General features: G+C 36.0%; 1 protein-coding gene across 2 annotated transcripts in view; it reads right to left on the bottom strand.

Moving 5' to 3' along the window:
- Positions 1–4,261: 4,261 nt before the first annotated feature.
- The window catches only part of LOC106086554 (teneurin-a), a 1,121,402-nt gene continuing 1,103,022 nt past the window's right edge, over positions 4,262–22,641 (bottom strand). Inside the window, exon 20 of one of the 2 annotated variants that reach the window (XM_059366919.1) lies at positions 4,262–11,782. In XM_059366919.1, the coding sequence (XP_059222902.1) occupies positions 7,848–11,782 (3,935 nt within the window). In that variant the 3' untranslated portion in view covers positions 4,262–7,847. The remainder of the gene's footprint in view (positions 11,783–22,641) is intronic. The other variant, XM_059366920.1, reaches the window with a different exon arrangement.

Below are 22,641 nucleotides of genomic sequence, written 5' to 3'. Positions count from 1 at the left end.
GGTGATAATCATTATACCACCACTGAAGGATAAGGGTATATTCATTTTGTCATTCCGTTTGCAACACATCGAAATATCCATTTCCGACCCTGTAAAGTATATATATTCTTGATCAGCGTAAAAATATAAGACGATCTAGCCATGTCCGTCCGTCTGTCTGTTGAAGTCACGCCACAGTCTTTAAAAATATAGATATTGAGCTGAAACTTTGCACAGATTCTTGTTTGTCCATAAGCAGGTTAAGTTCGAAAATGAACTATATCGGACTATATCTTGATATAGCCCCTATATAGATCGATATGCCGCTTTAGGATCTTATGCCCATAAAAGCCACATTTATTATCCGATTTTGCTGAAAATTGGGACAGTGAGTTGTGTTAGGCCAATCGATATCCTTATTCAATTTGGTCCAGATTTGGATATAGCTGGCATATAGACCGATCTCTCGATTTAAGGTTTTGGCCCCTAAAAGGCGCTTTTATTGTTCGATGTCGCCGAAATTGGGGATAGGGAGTTAAGTTAGGCCCCTTGACATCTTCCTGGAATATGGTACAGATCGGTCCAGATTTGGATATAGCTGCTCGATTTAAGGTCTAGAGCCCATAAAGGCGCATTTATTGTCCGATTTTGCCGAAATTTGGGACAGTGAGTGGTGTTTGGCCCTTCGACATCCCTCTTCGATTTGCCCCAGATCGGTCCAAATTTCGATACAGCTGCCATATAGATTTAAGGTTTTGGGCCCATAAAGGCGCATTTATTCGACATCCCTTTTCAATTTAGCCCAGATCGGTTCAGATTTGGATATAGCTGCCATATAGAACGATCGCTCGATTTAAAGTTTTGGCCCCATAAAAGACACATTTATAATCGGATTTCGCTCAAATTTGACAAAGTGACTTATTTTAGGCTTTTCGACATCCGTATCGTATATGGTTCAGATCGGTCTATATTTGGATAGGGCTACCAAAAAGACCAATATTTTGTTCTACAAAATTGAACGGTGACTTATACCCATTAGAAGTATCAATATCCGTGTGGAATTCGCTCCAAATCGGACCATATTTCGATAAAGCTGCTATGGGGGCATAAATTATGCATTTTTGACCGGAGGCCACCGTACTGCAGAAGTTAGCATGTCCGCCTATGACTCTGAATGCCTGGGTTCGAATCCTGGTGAGACCATCAGAAAAAATTTTCAGCGGTGGTTTTCCCCTCTTAATGCTGGCAACATTTGTGAGGTACTATGCCATGTAAAACTTCTCTCCAAAGAGGTGTCGCATTGTGGCACACCGTTCGGACCTGGCTGTTAAAAGGAGGCCCTTATCATTGAGCTTAAACTTGAATCGGACTGCACTCATTAATATGTGAGATGTTTGCCCCTGTTCCTTAGTGGAATGTTCATGAGCATAATTTGCAATTATGACAAAAGGTGGTTTACATATATACCCGAGGTGGTGGGTATACAAAGTTCGGCCCGCTCGCCTTTTTACTAGTTTTATGTTTCATCTATACCATCCGGTAATATTTTTATTCCATACGGTGTTGCTTTACTATCAATACCATATGGTACTGAAATGAGCACCTTTAGTATCAACTTTTCTCTGGGTATACCCACCAACATACAGTCTTCGAAGCCTCCACACCTAAAGGTTTCTCGGGATGACCTCCATAACCAAGAGGACGAAGAGAGTCCTACCGTGGTTAGTGTGTGGTATCGTCTAGTTTTTATTTTCCACTGCATTCGAATGTTTCACAATTAAGCTTACCTCGGAAGTAAAATAAACATATAATATCTTGCCTTGCTGTCTCAAATTAGGTAAGACACTGATGATACATTACACAATGGATATCAATTCAGTAACATAATAGAACACAACAAGTAAAAGCGTGCTAAGTTCGGCCGGGCCGAATCTTATATACCCTCCACCATGGATCGCATTTGTCGAGTTCTTTTCCCGGCATCTCTTCTTAGGCAAAAAAGGATATAAGAAAAGAGTTGCTCCGCTATTAAAACGATATGAAGATATGGTCCGGTTCGGACCACAATTAAATTATATGTTGGAGACCTGTGTAAAATTTCCGCCAACTCGTATAAGAATTGCGCCTATTGGGGCTCACGAAGTAAAATAGAGAGAACGATTTATATGGAATCTGTATCGGGCTATAGACCGATTCAGACCATAAAAAACACGTATGTTGATGGTCATGAGAGGATCCGTCGTACAAAATTTCAGGCATATCGGATAATAATTGCGACCTCTAGGGGTCAAGAAGTCAAGATCCCAGATCGGTTTATATGGCAGCTATATCAGGTTATGAACCGATTTGAACCTTATTTGACACAGTTGTTGAAAGTAAAAATAAAATACGTCATGTAAAATTTCAGCCAAATCGGATAGGAATTGCGCCCGCTAGAAGCTCAAGAAGTCAAATCCTCAGATCTGTTTATATGACAGCTATATCAGGTTATGAACCGATTTGAACCATACTTGGCACAGTTATTGGGTATCATAACAAAACACGTCGTGCGAAATTCCATTCCAATCGGATAAGAATTGCGCACTCTAGAGGCTCAAGAAGTCAAGACCCAAGATCGGTTTATATGGCAGCTATATCAGGTTATGGACCGATTTGAACCATACTTAGCACAGTTGTTGGATATCATAACAAAACACGTCTTGCAAAATTTCATTCTGATCGGATAAGAATTGCGCACTCTAGAGGCTCAAGAAGTCAAGACCCAAGATCGGTTTATATGGCAGCTATATCAAAACATGGACCGATATGGCCCATTTACAATACCAACCGACCTACACTAATAAGAAGTATTTGTGCAAAATTTCAAGCGGCTAGCTTTACTCCTTCGGAAGTTAGCGTGCTTTCGACAGACAGACGGACGGACGGACAGACGGACCGACATGGCTAGATCGACATAAAATGTCACGACGATCAAGAATATATATACTTTATGGGGTCTCAGACGAATATTTCGAGTAGTTACAAACAGAATGACGAAATTAGTATACCCCCCATCTTATGGTGGAGGGTATAAAAAACATTCACCCCTTGCTCTTTGTTAATTAATGACAAAAACGTAATGATGATTGTTAACAAAACTATATGATATGAAGGTTTGATCCACACATCTGATCAAGAGTTTGTTCCCAACAAAATGCTATTGGAAGATCCAAAACAATATTAGAAAAATTTTCCTTGAATTAAGAAGTGAGGCTTTGTTTATTATTTATTTAAGAACGGTATCGAAATATACCGAAGATTTCAGCCAATGTTTCCGACAATCATGCTTTCATCGAACCAAGTATTGTAGAGACTCAAGTTTAATAAAGAGTGATTTTTTTGAGGTTAGGATTTTCATGCATTAGTATTTGACAGATCACGTGGGATTTCAGACATGGTGTCAAAGAGAAAGATGCTCAGTATGCTTTGACATTTCATCATGAATAGACTTACTAACGAGCAACGCTTGCAAATCATTGAATTTTATTACCAAAATCAGTGTTCGGTTCGAAATGTGTTCATTCACCGTAACGTTGCGTCCAACAGCATCTTTGAAAAAATACGGTCCAATGATTCCACCAGCGTACAAACCACACCAAACAGTGCATTTTTCGGGATGCATGGGCAGTTCTTGAACGGCTTCTGGTTGCTCTTCACTCCAAATGCGGCAATTTTGCTTATTTACGTAGCCATTCAACCAGAAATGAGCCTCATCGCTGAACAAAATTTGTCAAAATTTGAACACATTTCGAACCGAACACTGATTTTGGTAATAAAATTCAATGATTTGCAAGCGTTGCTCGTTAGTAAGTCTATTCATGATGAAATGTCAAAGCATACTGAGCATCTTTCTCTTTGACACCATGTCTGAAATCCCACGTGATCTGTCAAATACTAATGCATGAAAATCCTAACCTCAAAAAAATCACCCATTAGAAACCTTTAAAAACCTCAAGTGGAAAAATTTATATTTGTTTTTGTTAAGCCGGTGACACTTCTGACAATGGTTTTTAAAAGTTGATTTGTAAATCAGTTTCCATTACCAATCCATATAAAAAAATCGTACTAACAAGCCAAAAAATTTTTTTAAATAAAAACTAAACGACAAGCATCACCTTTTTATGGATATAGTAGTAAACGTGATTTCCTATATTGGCACAATGAATTGTGATGACAGCGTAGTTTTGGGATCTTGTTTGTTTGATGAAATAAAAAGAAATTGTGTGATTTTGTTTTATTTTTTATAATACTGTTGCCATATTTATTTGAATTTTATTTGTTTATGTTTTGTTTCATTCAGTTTGACTTATAAATTAAAAACAATTAGGATTTAAATTCTTTCGTTATTATGAGATGATGATATATAGTATCAATAAACAAGGTTTCGGTTTTTGGGCGTTTTTCTTCTTTTAATTTAATAAGCATAAATAAATTTGGAAAACAAAGAAGTTTTTCAGTATAGAAAAAAAACAAGGAAAGAAAGAGGGATAGAAATAGAAAACAATCATAATAAAAAACTTGTTTTTAAGCATAACTAACTAAATTGTGTAAAAAGGAATACAAATATTACATTACATGAATTGTTTTTTGTTTTTTTCTTCTTCTTCTCTTAATTCGGATTCATCTTTTCATTCATTACTATACATAAAGACTAAACATTTGCTGTATTTTTTATTTATTTTTTGTTTAGATATATATATGCATATATATAGTATATATATATCTATGGATAAGATTAATTTTAGGTTTAATTAATTATTTTCGTATTATAAGCTAAATGATAAAATTACAATCAATATTTTACAAGAAGTTGAGGTTTGTTTTTGGGCGGGGATTGGGAGATAGATAGACCTAACGTATTGAAGGATTCAAAGGAATATTTTAGGATCTTGACGAAATTCTTGTTTTCATCGGGATTTTCAAGAATTGTATTTTTAAATGCTTTTTTTATAAGGTTGGTTTTCAGTGTTTTTATTTTTCTTTATATATAAAAAATGATAAAATATACAAGTGTCTGGTTGGTTTTATGTATATGTTTATACGTATAGATGTTGTTGGGGTTTGTTAATATATTTTTTTTATGTCTTATGGCTTTTTTTTTAATTGGTTGTAGTTTTTGGGATTTTAGTTGCTCTTTACTATTTTGTTTGTCAGCTTTCCTATAAAGACATTTATCTAATCTGAGGATAAATGTATGTTTATTTATTCGGTGTTATCTTATTGTGGTTTGTTTGTTTAATTTTACTTGTTTCATATTTTATTAATTACATTTATTGAAGCAAACTACTTATTTAATAATATATTGAATTTAAATTTGCATTTTTTCATGTATTTTTTGGGATTTTTTTTTTAATTTTTATCTTTATTATAAATTGTGTTTTTTAAAAACTACGCCAGTCTCAAAAAGCTCGAGTACCACAAATAAAAGAAACGTCCTGCCTTAAAACGTTTACAATTTTTTTATTATTTTTTTTTTTTTTTGTATTATTATTTTTATGCATAAATTTTGTAATTCGGTTTTAAACTGGGGGTTTTGTGAATAAAGTTCTCATAGAGCTAAAAATTTTATAAAGCAATTTAAATAAGAGAGAATAAGTATATTGTAAATAAATTGACTTAGATGGTGGGATTTGAAATTCCTCTTAACTAGAACATATATGAAAATATTTAATACAAATTTTGGTAGATTACAAGGAAAACATTTTATATACGTTCCCACATTGTTTGTTGGCTTACATGAAACCTCAAAAATCAATGGAATGCCTTTAACAATTTTGTGAACAAAACTCTTGCACTCCAGAATGAGATACGATAAAACTTCATTTGGTCAAGTTGTATCTCGTTAGTCACTTAAACAAGACAAACCTTAGTAGCATAGTTGACTTTCGTAATCCGTAATTAATTGAAAAAGTACACCTTCTGCATGGAGAAGGGATCCAAAGTACGAATCGCAAAGATACCCTAAAGAACCTAACATCAGTTTATGAGGATTACATATCTACTTCTTACTGTAAGACACATACAATTGAAAACGGATCTTGTTTTGTTGCCACATATATTTAGAATTCAAATAAGGTGATCGATATTCATATAAATGACCAGAGTAACCCTGCGACTCAATACTGCAGCAGCTAATTGAAATGTTTATAAGTGGAAACATGGAAAACGATAAGTTTGTAATCCTTTTTACCTACAAGCTAATAGGATACCGCGTTATGTTTTTCAATTTATCCTGCAGTCATAGCGATGGATAGATGTAATGGAAGAAATATTTATTTTTATTGTCACACTTACGAAAGACAAAAACTGTAGGCGATCATGACTGATTAGTAGTTTCAAATTGCAAACTCCTTGCAATTTAGGTTTTACCGATAGCTACCATTAGTTTATTCAACAGGGTTAGGCCATGGTAACAAAATCTGATTGAAGATTTTTATTGTAACTTCTATGGAATTTCAACTGGTGAAGATGCGTTATATTGATCTGTAATCGAATATATAAAATATATAATATGAAGTATTCAATTCATAGACTTTAGAATACTTTTGAAAAATTCTCCCAGCTAAATTGCAGTCAGGCGTCACTTAAATAAAACAGAATAGTGGAGTTGTCAGTAAACTTGGTAGCTGCATGTTAGTATATTAATTCAAATGTGGAGTACGGAAGTTATGCAGGAACTGTATGAGATTGGCATCATAGCGAAAGAAAAAAGGATTTTTTTTTTAAATAAATAAATATAAAAAAAAATATTCAAAAAAGTAAGAAAATGTAACAAATGTAACAAAAGATGCATTTGAAAGATTATACAATTTGTATGTAAAAATACAACGAAAAAATTAAAAATGAAATTTTTAGTTGACAGTATCTTGAAATCTCGTATAAAATCTCAAAGTAATATTTTAATCAAAAGGAAAAATAATATTCATAAACAAATTCATGATATAAACAAGAATTCAAAAAAAAAAGACAAAAAACAAAATATATAACGAATAATAAAAGAACTGAAGCAAACTTTTTATTTGTTATACAATAGTAGAGGCCGGTATGTCCCTAGTCCTCCATTATTCAGAATATTAATTGATTGTACGCACCCCCTATGTAAGTAATGAAAGGTGACTGGTGTGTGTGTCGTGACCAAAAACCTATTTTAAAAATGTTTAAATTATCTTCAAAAAAGTTGTCTAGCTCTATGAGTTTCACAAAAACATTGTCAAAAAAAAAAAAAAAAATAATAAGAAATATATAAAATGTTCAATCAATAAATATCATTGTGTTGTTTGTGTGTTCTCTTGTTAATCTTAAACATTATATCAAGTTTTGTATATTTTTGTGTCTTGTTTTATTTTTTCCATTTATAAATTCCACTTATTTACTAAATTCTTGTTTTTAGGGGGTAAATAAATATTTGTTCTTTGTTTTTTCAATTTTATAATTAGTTATTATTCACTACTGTACACATACAAATTAGACAAAAATGTTTGGTTTTTCGTTTTTGTTTTTCGGAAATAAAACAAAACTATTCTCGTTTTATGTATAAGGATATTTGCCACATTTGCTGCCCAGGTGGCTTCGACTTTAGTATTAGATGTTTTCTCTTTTCTAAATTAAAAATTATAATTTATCTTAATTAGTGTTTTATTTCTCTTTGAAAACTTAACTAACTTTTAGGGGGTATTCTTTTTTAATTAATTATAATTATTTTTTAATATATATAGTATATAACAGAAATATGTGTTTTGTTTTTGTGTGGTTCCTATGCAATTTTTCTTTGTTTTTTTTTTTTGTTTCTTTTCTTTTAATTTTATTGTTGTGTAAATTTAAAATTTAAGCTAACATTTATGATGCAGCGAACAATCGTTGCCGTTTGTTCGACTGACATCATGACTAATCTCTGGGTTTTCCTTGTCTGCCTCACTTAATAATAATTGTTCTTGTTGCTGTGTCTGTCCTAGTAGTTTATCTCCATTAATTGTTTTTGCCATAAAGGCTTTATCCTCTTTCTCATCATTCTCTCGAATACTTCTTCTTCTACGCTTGCGACTATTGGGCACGCCCGCCGCTCCGCCGGTGGCTCCTTTCCGTTTCACAAATTTTATGTTATAGGGATCTTCAGCTAGTTCTGGGTACAGACTAACATCGTGTATGTATTCTCCTTCGTAGTTGTTGGCATAATTCTGTTTGAGTATCTCATCGATTTCTTGTTGGTTCCATTCGATTTCACTGTTTAGGCCATTACGCAAGGCTTCCTTCTCGCGATGCCAGGCTTTGCGTACCGCCGTCAATTTGGCATGATGCATAAGACGTTGCTTTTCCTTTTCCACAGTGGTGCCATAACGCAAATTGATAATAGCATGAAGACCATGAATCTTAACATCCAAATAATTGGTTCCACTGCCGTTCTCGCGGCTAATTTCATGGAATGTGGTATTCACTTGACCCTGCAGACGTTTCAATTGCTGACGATCTTCACTGGCTCGCCACAGTTCCTCCTTAACAAAGAAGAATGAGTCCTGTTGGGCGTTGTGCACCACAAAGGTGAAGGGCAACAATTTCGAACGATTGAAGACCGATGTGTAGACATCTCTGTAAATGGCATTTGCTGCAGGAACACTGGACACTATTGCCTGACCATCAGCAGTCCTGGAGACCACTATGCCCTTGCCGAATGGTGGTTCTGTATCGGAACCTATACTTCTGGGGCCTGGTGTCATGACATCATATTTCAATGCTGATCTGGGTGGAGCATTCAGTTCTTCAAAGTTGGACATGCGTCGTATATTCAAATGAGCCAGGAAGCCACTCTCTACTGCCATTGTGGGAACGTTGTACATGGGCCTCTTTAGATCCATGGCTATGGGATTGTGGGGTGCTCGACCCCACAACGATGGTTGTTCCCACAAATTGCGACTTAGCTGGGGCACCAAATTCTCCACATTATACCCAATTGTCTTCATCCACTTGGTAAAGCTGGCCGGATAGTTGCGGTCATGTCCCACATTAATGGGATCATTGCCATTGAACCGATATAAATGCATTTTTGTGGGAGTGGGTATGCGTTCGGCCACATTCTCCCAATTTGGTGTCATCCACTGGCCAATAAGAGGATCATAGACGCGGCCATCTGCCATATGCACCAGCGTGGTTACTTGATCCAATATACCGCCACAAAAATCGATGGGCAAATACAGATACGGATTGGAATCGTAGACTATGTGGCCAAATGGTGAACGCATGATCTCACGTATACCCTCGCCATATTGATTGAATATCATAATGGGTGTGCCCGATTGATCTGTGGCCACATAGTATTTGTGTCGATACACTTGGGCATAAATCAAATGGCCAATATCATCATAAGTCAAAGACATAAGCTTGCCATCGCGCGGTGAATAGATCTGTGAAATCTCGAAAGGTCTCTGCTGGTTGTTGTAGAAGAATTGCGTTACATTTCCGAAATTGTCCTTGCGCGTAGTTAAACGCTTCATGTGGTCATAATAGTAGCGCACATCAAAACGTCCTCTCTTGGTAGCTCGCACCAACAAGCCTTGGGTGTTGTAATAGAATCTTTCCTCACGTGCATTTTGGGCCACCAAACCTCTTGAGTCATATTTATATTGACCCTCTCCAAACTTAACGATGCGATCTTGACTGTTGTATTCCATGGGTATGGTATTGCCACGATAGGTCAGCGATAGTAAATTGCCATTATCATCATAGCGGAAGCCCCAAGGTTCCTGGGCCTCAACTCCCACCAATTGGCCATCGCAATCCCAAGTGTAGTTCTTTACATTCGTATAGGTGTTAACTGCCATGTTGCGGGTATATGTTCTTGTCTGAGTGATGCGACCATGGACACCAAATGAGTATTCCATGCGGAAGACCTCTAAACGATGTATGGACAATGCCACCTTTTGAGTCATAAAGCGGCCATCAACAGTTCGAATAAAACTGGCCGTACCATCATAGACTTGAGTCTGGTTCAATAAAGGATGCATCAACTTGAATTGTCCGATGACGCTGGGTTGACCTGTACGCAGATCATATGCGAAATTCTGGGCAGGCAGATTTTGTCCTCCTATTCTACCTTGAATGGAGATCACACGGAAATCGGTGTCGTATTCATAGGTGAACTTGGCATTACTCAAGCCAGTCTTGGCAATGAAATCAATTCTCTCCTCGGTCAATAGGCCACCAGTATACTCGAAGTCCCAGCGGTACTCTAGCTCTCTCTCAGTATGCGATACAGTGGAAGGCATTGCAGTGGCATCATTGTAGATAAATTCGCTCTTGCCCTCACCATGGACAATCTCCGTCAGTTGCCCAGCGGCATTGTAGCGATACAAAATACGAGCACCATCCCCAGGGAAAATTGTCTGCAGCAAAGCTCCGGAGTGGCTGAAATGCTGCAAATATGGTTTTGTACTGCCCGGAGCTGTGTAAGTGCTGCGTATGAAACCAATCGAAGTCTGCATGCTAAATGAATGTTTGGTTCCCGAGGGCAGCACCACATGCCTCAAACCACCTGACTCATCATATTGTAAAACAAATTTACGCTGCGATGCCAAACCAATCTCCGACACCAGATTCCAGTCATTGTAGACGAAGGATATGATGCCATCTTGTTGAGAAGTTATTTCCGAAAGCAGGCCATGTCGATCATAGGAATACTTTATTTCCGCCGGTCCCCAAGCCCAGCCATCGATACGATTGAAGCGATCATAGGTCAAATTGACAGGATAACCGTTTGTGGGATAATAGGATTTGGGCAGGCCCGATTGGTCATAGCCCACAATGAGTATGGGAGTGCGATTCATGTCATAGAATGTTTCCCGGTTGGTAAACTGATCGAACTCCACACCAATCACACGTGACTGATTTACCCAAATTTCACGATTTAATGTTTGCTGGGGGTTGCGGACATCGCCAACCAAATTGTAAACGGAGTACATGTTGTTCGTTAAGCCTTCACCCATGGTTACACTTTGATGCGACCACATAGCCAACATTTCTGCTTCAACGGGCAATGCAGCCTCGAGCAAAGGATGGCGTGCAACAGCAGAAGATTCCACAACAACACCATTGGAGCTGTGTATCACCAGAGTGTTGTTGGGTTTAATTTCAGCATCGGCATTTTCCTGGCCCTTCTTTAGGAATGTTGAGCGCACACCACCTAACACCAACAGTTCGTTGGTGTCACCCTTTTCGCGAGAGAACAGCGACTCCACAGAGGCATGTACATAAACCGTTAAGCCCTTGTTGTCAGCCAATTGGGAGGTTATCCTCACAATCTCTCCACTGGGCAAAATCATGCCAGTCACTCGGCCAAATTCATCATATTGATAAATATAAGTTTCACCACCTGACGAACGAGAATTCAATAGCCCCGTATTGCTGTCATAGTCCAGTTCAATTTCCTGACGGCCCTTTTCGGTTAGTTTGGTCATTATGCCAATGCCATTAATTTGGATATCCGATTTATGGTCTTGAGTATTTTCAATAGAGCTCACAACGTTGCTGTAATCACGCAGGAATTGTATTTTATTGCCAGAGGCATCGGTCACAGTGGAAAGACGACCAAATGAGGTATTCTTGGAGTAGAGGAAACTGTAACGAGTTTTGCCCGAAGTCAAATCTTTAGTGGCTACATGTTGGCCATAACGATTGAAGACATACACCTCACTAGATGGCGGATAGGGTATATGGAATTCTCCATTTTCATCATGTGAGGGAAGATAGTGTTCCAGGGCCAAAACGTGAAGAGAACCTGCAAATGGAAAATAAAGAAATGAGCAAGTGATGGAGGAGAGAATAAAAGTTATTTATTTTCAAGTACAATGATCATATATTGCACCAATGTAGACTGATTTTCGGGTATCTCTTTCTGAGAATATTTTTTTAATGCAAAGCCGCTTAAAATTTGAACAGATGCGTTGCACTATACACCCACTCACAAAAAAAATTATAAAATGTGACACCGCCTTTTGATTTTGTTTTCTAAGAAGAAGATAGATTTTTTTCCGATTGCAATTGTTTTCATAGTTATGTAAAAATGTTTACTCCTAACAATCTTTTCTGAATTGTTTTCATAGTTATGCAAAAATGTTTACTCCTAACAATCTTTTCTGAATATGAATATAAAGGTTTAAAGTGTTGATTTGTTGACATTGGGATAAATCAGTTATACTATTTCTACACTGATAGAAAACAGACAGTACTTTGCCAATACGTAACTGCTGATATAATCTTATGCACATATTTTTAATACCACTTGACGAAGAAGACTACAAGGAAATGTCGGCGCCACATTAACAATCTTGCTTTGCCGCAAAAGTTTTGTTAAGCTTTGTACCTTGTCTATGTTCGCCTTCATAAAATTTTTGATTTCATTAATTATTATTTAATATTATTATGTGTAGAGCGTGTTTTAAGTGTGAATGCACATTTTATACGAAACTCCAAGGAATATGTCTATATCATAAAACCTGATAGACTATTTTCTGTGGTCAAGGATATTGTATATATGGAATCAATTGCTGAATAAACGAATAGAAGTTGGAAATGAGGGCATTGTCATACTCTCCACCAAATATTGGTCTAAGACCCCATAAAATATATATATTATTGATGGCCATGACATTTTAAGTCGATCTAGCCGTGTCCGTCCGTCTGTCTGTTGAAAGCACGCTAACTTCCAAAGGTGTAAAGCTAGGCGCTCGAAATTGTGCACACGCCCTTTCTATCCGTGAAAGTCGGATAGGATTGTAAATGGGTAAAATCGGTCTATGATTTGATATAACTGCCATATAATCCGATCTTGAGTCTTGACTTTTTGAGCCTCTATTAATGAACATGGCCTCTAGTAATGGCCGCTAACTCTATGTTCAAGGATCTGTTGATTAGTCAATTTCCTTTCTGTAACTTTTCAATAATTAAATTTTTCTTTACAAAATTCTCATGATGACTCAACTTTGGAGGAAAAACTAAAGGGAATGATGGAATTTACAATGTATTAGTTAGTTTTTAATTGATAATTCGTATTTTTAACTGTTATCATGAAAATCAACTTTAGCTAGGTTTTAAACGCTACTACGTTTCTCAAAATTTATAATTGACACATAATCATGCATTCTTCTCCTCTTCCTTCTATCGCATGGCTGATTGGTTATGTTCCATTCACATCTCTGATGTGTATATGCATATGACACAGAAATTATCATTCAACCGCAAATACAAAAGAAAATCATTTGCTCTCCGATTTGTTTAAAACTAATTGAAAAAGAGCATTGTGCATTCTGTGGAGGTGGGAATTTTATGTTCAGTGTGTGTCATTCCATTTGTCTTTGCATTATGATTTTTGCATTCCGATGGTTTTGCTCGGCAGGGCATACCATCTCATCAATACTATTGAAAGCGTAATACTTTTGTTTGTTGAATTTTCTGCACGCATATGCATCATCAATCATAGACTTTTGGTTAATGGGGTTTTGCAGTTTTTGAATCTTCTAGAAATCAGGAATGAAAATTTAAAAGAGATTTGAAGGAGTGTAATTAAGGTATAAACTTCCAAAGCAGAAGTTAAGTTAGAAAAAACGAGGCTTTAAGAAGCAAAAAGTATTGCATATTTTAAGGCAAAATCATATGCAGATATATATTGGTGAGTAGTATTCAAGAACATTTTAGTCTTCCGACATCTGAATATAGGCCCCATATAAATCGATTCCCCGATTTGACTTATTCCCAAATTTTAATAGGGTCGTAAGTCATTGCTTCGAAGTGTTACTAACATTAATACTAGATTTTAGAGATAAAGACATACATCAAATAAAAAAGTTCTTTTGCAACTGTTAACGGCTTAAAATTATGCCTTATTTACAGCATAAATCGATGTGATGATTTTATTGTTTTAATTGAGACTTTTGTGTAGATAAAGTTTAAAATTTGGATTACGTTCATTTGAAGCGTTAATAAATATTGCAAACAAGTAAAAGCGTGCTAAGTTTGGCCGGGCCGAATCTTATATACCCTCCACCATGGATCGCATTTGTCGAGTTCTTTTCCCGGCATCTCTTCTTAGGCAAAAAAGGATATAAGAAAAGAGTTGCTCTGCTATTAAAACGATATCAAGATATGGTCCGGTTCGGACCACAATTAAATTATATGTTGGAGACCTGTGTAAAATTTCAGCCAATTCGTATAAGAATTGCGCCCATTGGGGCTCACGAAGTAAAATAGAGAGAACGATTTATATGGGATCTGTATCGGGCTATAGACCGATTCAGACCATAATAATCACGTTTGTTGATTGTCATGAGAGGATCCGTCGTACAAAATTTCAGGCATATCGGATAATAATTGCCACCTCTAAGGGTCAAGAAGTCAAGATCCCAGATCGGTTTATATGGCAGCTATATCAGGTTATGAACCGATTTGAACCTTATTTGACACAGTTGTTGAAAGTAAAAATAAAATACGTCATGCAAAATTTCAGCCAAATCGGATAGGAATTGCGCCCTCTAGAAGCTCAAGAAGTCAAATCCCCAGATCTGTTTATATGACAGCTATATCAGGTTATGAACCGATTTCAACCATACTTGGCACAGTTGTTGGATATCATAACGAAATACTTCGTGCAAAAATTCAATCAAATCGGATAAGAATTGTGCCCTCAAGAAGTCAAGACCCAAGATCGGTTTATATGGCAGCTATATCAGGTTACGGACCGATTTAAACCATACTTGGCGCAGTTGTTGGGTATCATAACAAAACACGTCGTGCGAAATTCCATTCCATTCGGATAAGAATTGCGCCCTCTAGAGGCTCAGAACATGGACCGATATGGCCCATTTACAATACCAACCGACCTACACTAATAAGAAGTACTTGTGCAAAATTTCAAGCTTCTAGCTTTACTCCTTCGGAAGTTAGCGTGCTTTCGACAGACAGACGGACGGACGGACAGACGGACGGACATGGCTAGATCGACATAAAATGTCACGACGATCAAGAATATATATACTTTATGGGGTCTCAGACGAATATTTCGAGTAGTTACAAACAGAATGACGAAATTAGTATACCCCCCATCTTATGGTGGAGGGTATAAAAATTGTTGTCTGAAATCTTTAGACTTTATTGAAAATATTGCCTTCAATAACTAATGACTTATCTTATTTTTTGGGGAAAACAACAGTCAACAATCGAAACGGATAAACTGTAAATTTTCTGTTCGTTTAATTTCGATATTAAATATGTAATCTCTTTTTTTATATTTTGTCAAAGTTTTGGGTTTCATGATTTGTGGCTATTTTTATACCCACCACCGAAGGATGGGGGTATATTCATTTTGTCATTCCGTTTGCAACACATCGAAATATCCATTTCCGACCCTATAAAGTATATATATTCTTGATCAGCGTAAAAATCTAAGACGATCTAGACATGTCCGTCCGTCTGTCTGTTGAAATCACGCTACAGTCTTTAAAAATAGAGATATTGAGCTGAAATTTTGCACAGATTCTTTTTTTGTCTATAAGCAGGTTAAGTTCGAAGATGGGCTATATCGGACTATATCTTGATATAGCCCCCATTTAGACCGATCCGCCGATTATGGGTCTTAGGCCCATAAAAGCCACATTTATTATCCGATTTTGCTGAAATTTGGTACAGTGAGTTGTGTTAGGCTCTTCGACATCCTTCGTCAATTTGGCTCAGATCGGTACAGATTTGGATATAGCTGCCATATAGACCGATCCTTCGATTTAGGGTCTAAGGCCCATAAAAGCCACATTTATTGTCCGATTTTGCTGAAATTTGGGACAGTGAGTTGTATTAGGCCCTTCGACATATTTCTTCAATTTGGTCCATATCGGTTCAGATTTGGATATAGCTGCCATATGGACCGATTTCTTGATTTATGGTTTTGGGCCCATAAAATTCTCATTTATTATCCGATGTCGCCGAAATTTGGGACAGTGTGTTATGTTAAGCCCATTGACATACTTCTGCAATATCGCACAGATCGGTCCAGATTTAGATATAGCTGCCATATAGACCGATATCTAGGTTTTAGGTTTTGGGGCCATAAAAGACGCATTTATTGTCCGATGTCGCTGAAATTTGAGACAGTGAGTTTGGCTAGGCTCTTCGACGTCCTTCTTCAATTTTGCCCGGATCGGTCCAGAGTTGAATATAGCTGCCATATAGACCGATCTCTCGATTTAAGGTTTTGGGCCCATAAAAGAGGCATTTATTGTCCGATTTCGCCAAAATTTAGGACAGTGCTTTGTGTTAGGCTCTTCGACATTTTTATGCAACTTGACCCAAATCGGTCTAGATTTGGATATAGCTGCCATGTAGACCGGTATCTCGACTTAAAGTCTTGGCCCCATAAAAGGCGAATTTATAATCCGATTTCACTGAAATTTGACACAGTGACTTATATTAGGCTTTTCGACATCCGTGTCGTATATAGTTCAGATCGGTTTATTTTTAGATATAGCTAGTGTACTTATTAGTATTTGGTCCAAATCGAAACATATTTTGATGAAACTGATATGGGACATAAGGTATGAAATTTTCACCGAATTTTGATGAAAGGTGGTTTACATATATACCCGAGGTGGTGGGTATCCAAAGTTCGGCCCGGCCGAACTTAACGCCTTTTTACTTGTTCTCCGAAAATTTAATTAAATTTCTTTCAAAAAATATTTTTTTATATAGTTATCGCCACAGGGCTTCAATTTTCTACAGTATTAGCAAAAATCTAATTTCTTATGCTTCCTTCTATGGCTGGACTTTTTCACAAGTTCCCCCATTTTCTTGGCCAGAAATCCTTAAGGGATTTCATTTCCCTTTAAGTGGGTATTTGGAAAAGGCACGGAAAATCCTTTTTTTTCGCTCTCCCCATGCTATAGAAAATAAAACATTTCCTCTTAATAGTTGTTTGGTTTCCTAATCGTTTTACTGCAGCAGCAACAGCCCACCACTTGCATTGGAGTCTTTTATTTTAAGTAGGCTTAAAGCTTAAATCCCTTAGACTTGAAATGTAGGGGAGGTGGGCAGCAACGTCCATTGCTGCAAAAGTGCGGGAAGTTGTGACAATCCCTACACTTGGCGAACAGATTACGTGGTTAGTTGCTAGCTGTGTGGTGTAGCCACACTGCGGTGAATTGGTCCATGACACAGCCTTGGTTTCTATTCGTGCTTTCCTTTCTCTTCGTTAAGTATCATTCCAGCCTGAGGTTCATTTAAGTACCTACTTATCTTTTTGGTGGCTAAATTGTATGAATGCAAAATTCAAAAGCGAAAGATTTCGCTAAACTTCTTTTACAAGCAAAAAGAACTAGAAGACGAAAACGGACGAATTTCCTTATAACAATGCAAAACGCTAAAGGAATAAAATGTTGAAAATGAGTGAAGCATTATTGCAGAGGCTGAGCTCATTAAAGAGTCATATTTAGAGTTTTTTTTCCACTAGGATGCTGTAACTGATGGCAAGAAGAAAAGAAAAGTCCAGGGCTTAGACTTAAGCAGTTTAAACACAAAAGTAAGGAGTTAGTAGTTGTATCCTCTACTATGGAAAACACTAGAAAGAAATTTTATCTTGAAGAGATCTTTTCTTAATGGCAAGATTCTTTTAATGCTGGTAATATTTCCAGAAAAAAATGCTATGATGAAGCATTAAAATTAAATTGCTTCAAAATCTGCATGCCTCATTTCTATTTCTATAACTAATTCAGGCCTTTAATCCATTTTAAAAAACTATAATTAACCTTACTGGCTCAAGTCATAAGCAGAATGGCTGATTTCTTAACTTACAAATTCTTAAGGGGTCTTTTGAAACGACGAACTATATTTGCCATTTTTGAAAAGATTGTGCAATGGTTTATTTACTAAAATATTTAACGAAATTTCGAAAGTTGTGGCCCTAAAAAGTGAAAACATTTTTTCAAAAAATAAGTTTTATAAAGCTATCAACCTTAGGTTCACCTAAAACACAGCAATAAGAGAACATCAATGCTTTGTTGGTGATGGTATTTTGAATTTTCAGTTGAAAAATATATCATTTAATAATTGACCTAAAGCTGTAAGGCATCTTTTGTACTCCGTAAACTCTTAAAACTGCGAGTATGCAAATTTAATCCGTAAGAAGCTAAAGGCACCCACCCATATCTTTGGTTAGGTGCTCTAATGTTCCTTATTATTTCAAGGGATCTCTTTCACACTTTCTTAAATAAAGTCTATAGATTTCCATTGTTAATTTGTACATTAAATTATCACATGTCGCCTTATGTTTTTCCATGATTTTTTGTTTTTGAACACTTCCTAGAGTTTCTTGTGTTGACTTAGTTTGAATTATTCTCCTCTCAACCCTTTTAGTCCTTTTCGTATTCTTACTTAATTACATTAAAGATCCCGTTAAGTGACCCCTACATTATCAGCAAAATCTTATGTTTTGGTTACTGTTAATGAAGGACCCAAAAGTATTACAACTACCACGACCACTATAACTACTATCGCTATGGGAGCCCTATTGTCCTTTGACGCCAACTCACTCACACACTCGCCATCATCGACCTCATCGTTGTCAACGCCAGCAGCTACAACAAATAACAATCGTATTATGACCACTATCTAAAGTTGTACTAGACCATATATTGTTGTTGGTGCTTTTGGCACAGGCTATTTTGTTGTTTGGTCATTGTTGGTGTGGTCATTCAGGAGTATTTCCCATGTATTATTATAGAATTCTTGTTACAACAAGCGACTAGAGGGGAAAGGCCTTGACTGAGCTTGCTTGTTAAGTGCCTGAGCCATCGAAACTAAATGAAGTGAAAAGCGATTATTACCCAAAGAAACACCAAGCTCATGCTACACATCATTAATTCGTTGAAATTGATGATCAGCTGTTGTATGGAAGACTGACTATTTGGAGGGGAAACATTGATGATGATGACGACAACATCAACTAGGACGGCAAGGGCTTTGTTTTAATGATAACCAGTTTTGGTGTCATTGATATTCAAAGGGAAAATCAATGTTTGTACATAAACGAATACATATATGACTATATACTGTACGTAGAGGAACCTAAAATACATATAGACTTTATTCTAGATATATACGTATCAGAAGATATGAACATAAACTTAGGTAGAGCCATATTGTTGGCCTTGTAATAAAAACATATTTTGTACACTCATGATTTTAAGGATTATTTGGTGTCAGAAAAAATGAGTTGAGTTTATAAATAAATATGGAACGTCACCTTCTATAGAAGCTGGCACAAGCTAATGAGATTAGTGAATAGGTAACTTGTAAAATTGTATTAAATTTACGTAAGATTTCTTAAACAAAGGTTAATAAATAGGAAATATGTATTTGCGAAATTCGCCCATGAACATTCCGTTAAGGAACAGGGACATCTGTATTAAAATTATATAATTTTAGATAAAAAAATAAATAAAAAAAAGAGTTGTGCTCAGCCGGGGCGAATCTTTAAAAAAATATTTCACATTTAATATTTAAAATAATAATCGTTCTCCCCAGATCATTAGAAATCAAATTGATTTATATAGGAGTTGCATAAGGTTATGGTCCGACTTAAACCATATTTCCTTAAATCAGATAGATAGAAATTCAAAGATTCAGAACAAACAATCGGAACAGGCAAACGAACATTGCTAACTTGACATAACAATATCGCGGTCATGAATTTATAAATTTTATATGGGCTTTGATCAGTATTTCAAGCAAAAAGCGTTATGCCAACAAACTTTGGAAAATAGGACATAAAGCGACGAATGACATGTAACTAGAAATTATGAATTGTGAACTCTTAAATTCGGAAACTTAAATCGCCCACTGTCTGATTAAAGAATTTTCTGATGCGTTAAAAATAGTTCGTGGCCGAATGCCAGGAACCGACTACCATGCGTTCTGATAAAAATTTACATAAATTAACTTGGTTTAAGGGCATAGTTATCACATAAAAGACCACTATGGAACGTAGTTGAGATGGCTGTTGGAAGTCGTAACAGAACACTTAGTGCAAAATTTCAGCCTAATCGATTAACTTACTGGCGCTTCTAACATTCTAGAAGTCAAGCCGAAGGACCATTTATAGCTATATTCAAATATAAACCATTACCAGTTACCAAAGATGTAAATTAATAAGAGCTTATCTCATTCGACCGCTATCGTGATTGAAATTAAATGATAAAAACGTAACTTTTCATTAGTATTCATAAATGATAAGAACAATTTATAAATAAAAAAGTATACTGAAAAATTGGTGAGTTTAACATAAAAAGGCAAAGGAATGTTCCGTCCAATTTTTGCTTGGTCGTCTATTTATGGACACCTATGTTTTTCATGTATCGGTTTTTCCAATAAGGACACTGGCTCCGAATTTCGATAGGAAATTTTTATGATTATCAGTCGTTGTTCGTTCGCGTGCTTCACCACGATGAAAATGTTGAGTTTGTTGAATAAATTAACAGTGACAGTTCGATTTTTAGTGTAAGAGTGGATTCACAAATTAAATTCTTAGTTGTCAAGTCCCTATTGAAAAATCCATTATAAAATAAAGATAATTGTATAATTTGGGTAACTTTAATTGGTTTTTCGGGTTGTTCATAAGGTAAGGATAAGGTAACGCTCAGGTGATCCTAATATTTAGTTAGCTAAATATGCAACTTGGGAAAGGCTGGCGAACCTGGGAGATATGTTTATTCATCAGAATTTCAAATTTTCTCCTCCCCAAAGCTATCTCGACATCTTCCGATAGTTTTTTTAATAGGGTTTAATACGATGATCTGAGAGGATCAGGGCAATAAATTTTTGTTTTTAGTAGAAAGATTAGGTTTTAACTATCCTAGGGACATGTTTTAGAACATTCTTGGTATTTTCACATTCAAGTACAATACCATACCATTATAAGGCACCCATCCTATGGTAATGGTTACAAAAACTGCGGGGATAATGTTCCTTATAAACTCGTAATTGTTTTGCATTACATATTTAGATTTTCAACAACCCAAGCAACATATTAGTAATATTTTTTTTGTGTACATTTAATTTGACTGACACAAATAGATTTCTTTACATTTGATATTTCGAAGCTGCAATCCGCCCCACTGCTAATATACCATATACTTGTCCCTATAAAATATATAAAAATTTATCTTGTAATTATTTTCTAGAAAACAATTCGGTAAAATATCCCTTCTACTATGTTTAAGAAATTATTCATAAACATTTGTTTCTTTAATTTACAATCTCTTATATTTAGAGCACAATTACAATTGCGGAAATCCGCCTTACAAAACAATACCAGAAAAAAATTACAAAACACAATGCTAGTATCATCATCTGGAGTCAATGTACGAAGTTAGTATTTTCTTGGTTGTGATTTCTTTTTGTTCTTGTTGTGTATGTCCACAAAAAAAAAGAAAATTAAACGATAACACCAAACAACGAATGGAGATCCCGATGCCTTTGGACTAACTGTGCCTTAAAGAACAAAACCAAAGAAAAAAAAAACAATCACTGAAAAAATCAGGCTACAAGAACAGCTAGCTAGCTGGCTGCCACAGTTAGCAACAGAAATTCAGCAACAATGGCAACGACAACAATGAATAGGACAGCACAATTGCCAGCGAAAAGAGCACAATAATCATTTTGCTACTGCCACTATTCTGGCTATACAAATGTCCTGGCCACCCTCGGCCTCTTCTAGTCGTGGCAATAGGTTAGAGTGAGGAAGATGTTGGCGAAATAATAATGAAAAATACCAAATACAAAACAAAAATAAATAGAACTTACAATAATACACAAAAAAGATAATAGTAGCAAACAGTCAACATAAATTATGGTAACAAAAAGCACCAGTAGCTGATGCAACAATAACAGCAACATAACTATGATATACAACAATAATAACCGCAAGTATAGCACCAACGATAGTTTTAGTAACAATTCCAAGGAAAACAATGCAAAATTCACAAGTAAAAGAAGTAAACGAAGAAGGGAAAAAATAAAACAACAAAAAGGCATTTTGCTAAACAAGTGGAAAATTGTGGTTGGTCTAGATTCGTTTTTGCGTGTTGCAAGCAGTTATGGCCCAAAACGTTGAATGTGGCGAAAATAATTGTTTTTCAACTGAACATAAATTATTTTTTGTGCCGCCGATAAAACTCAAAATGGTGAAACGAAGGTTTTTTAAAAATAGAAATTATTCCAAGAAAAGAGTTGCAGAAAAGTGAAAAGTATTATTTTAAGTGTGTTACTGTAAGAAAAAAAAGTTGAAGCGCGCATAGTTCAGCAGGACCGATTCTTATATACCCTTCTTTGTCCAATATCTCTTTATACGCAAACGAAGTATAATGGATAATAATTTCCTATGATATTGGACCTATATCAGATTACGGACCAATTCAGACCATACTTGGCACATATATTGGGGTCATAGAAGAAATCATTGTGCAAAATTTCAGCAAAGTCGGTAAACAATTGCGCACTCAAGAAGTCAAATCGGGAGATCTGTTTATATGGGAGCTATATCAGGTTCCAGACCGATTCAAGTCATTCTTAGCACGTATGTTGGAGCCAAATGGGGTAATA

Source organism: Stomoxys calcitrans, chromosome 4 (genome assembly GCF_963082655.1).
Source record: "Stomoxys calcitrans chromosome 4, idStoCalc2.1, whole genome shotgun sequence".
Classification (NCBI taxonomy): Eukaryota; Metazoa; Arthropoda; class Insecta; order Diptera; family Muscidae; genus Stomoxys; species Stomoxys calcitrans.
Note: the sequence above shows the minus strand (reverse complement) of the source record. Positions and strands in the feature narration are given on the sequence as shown.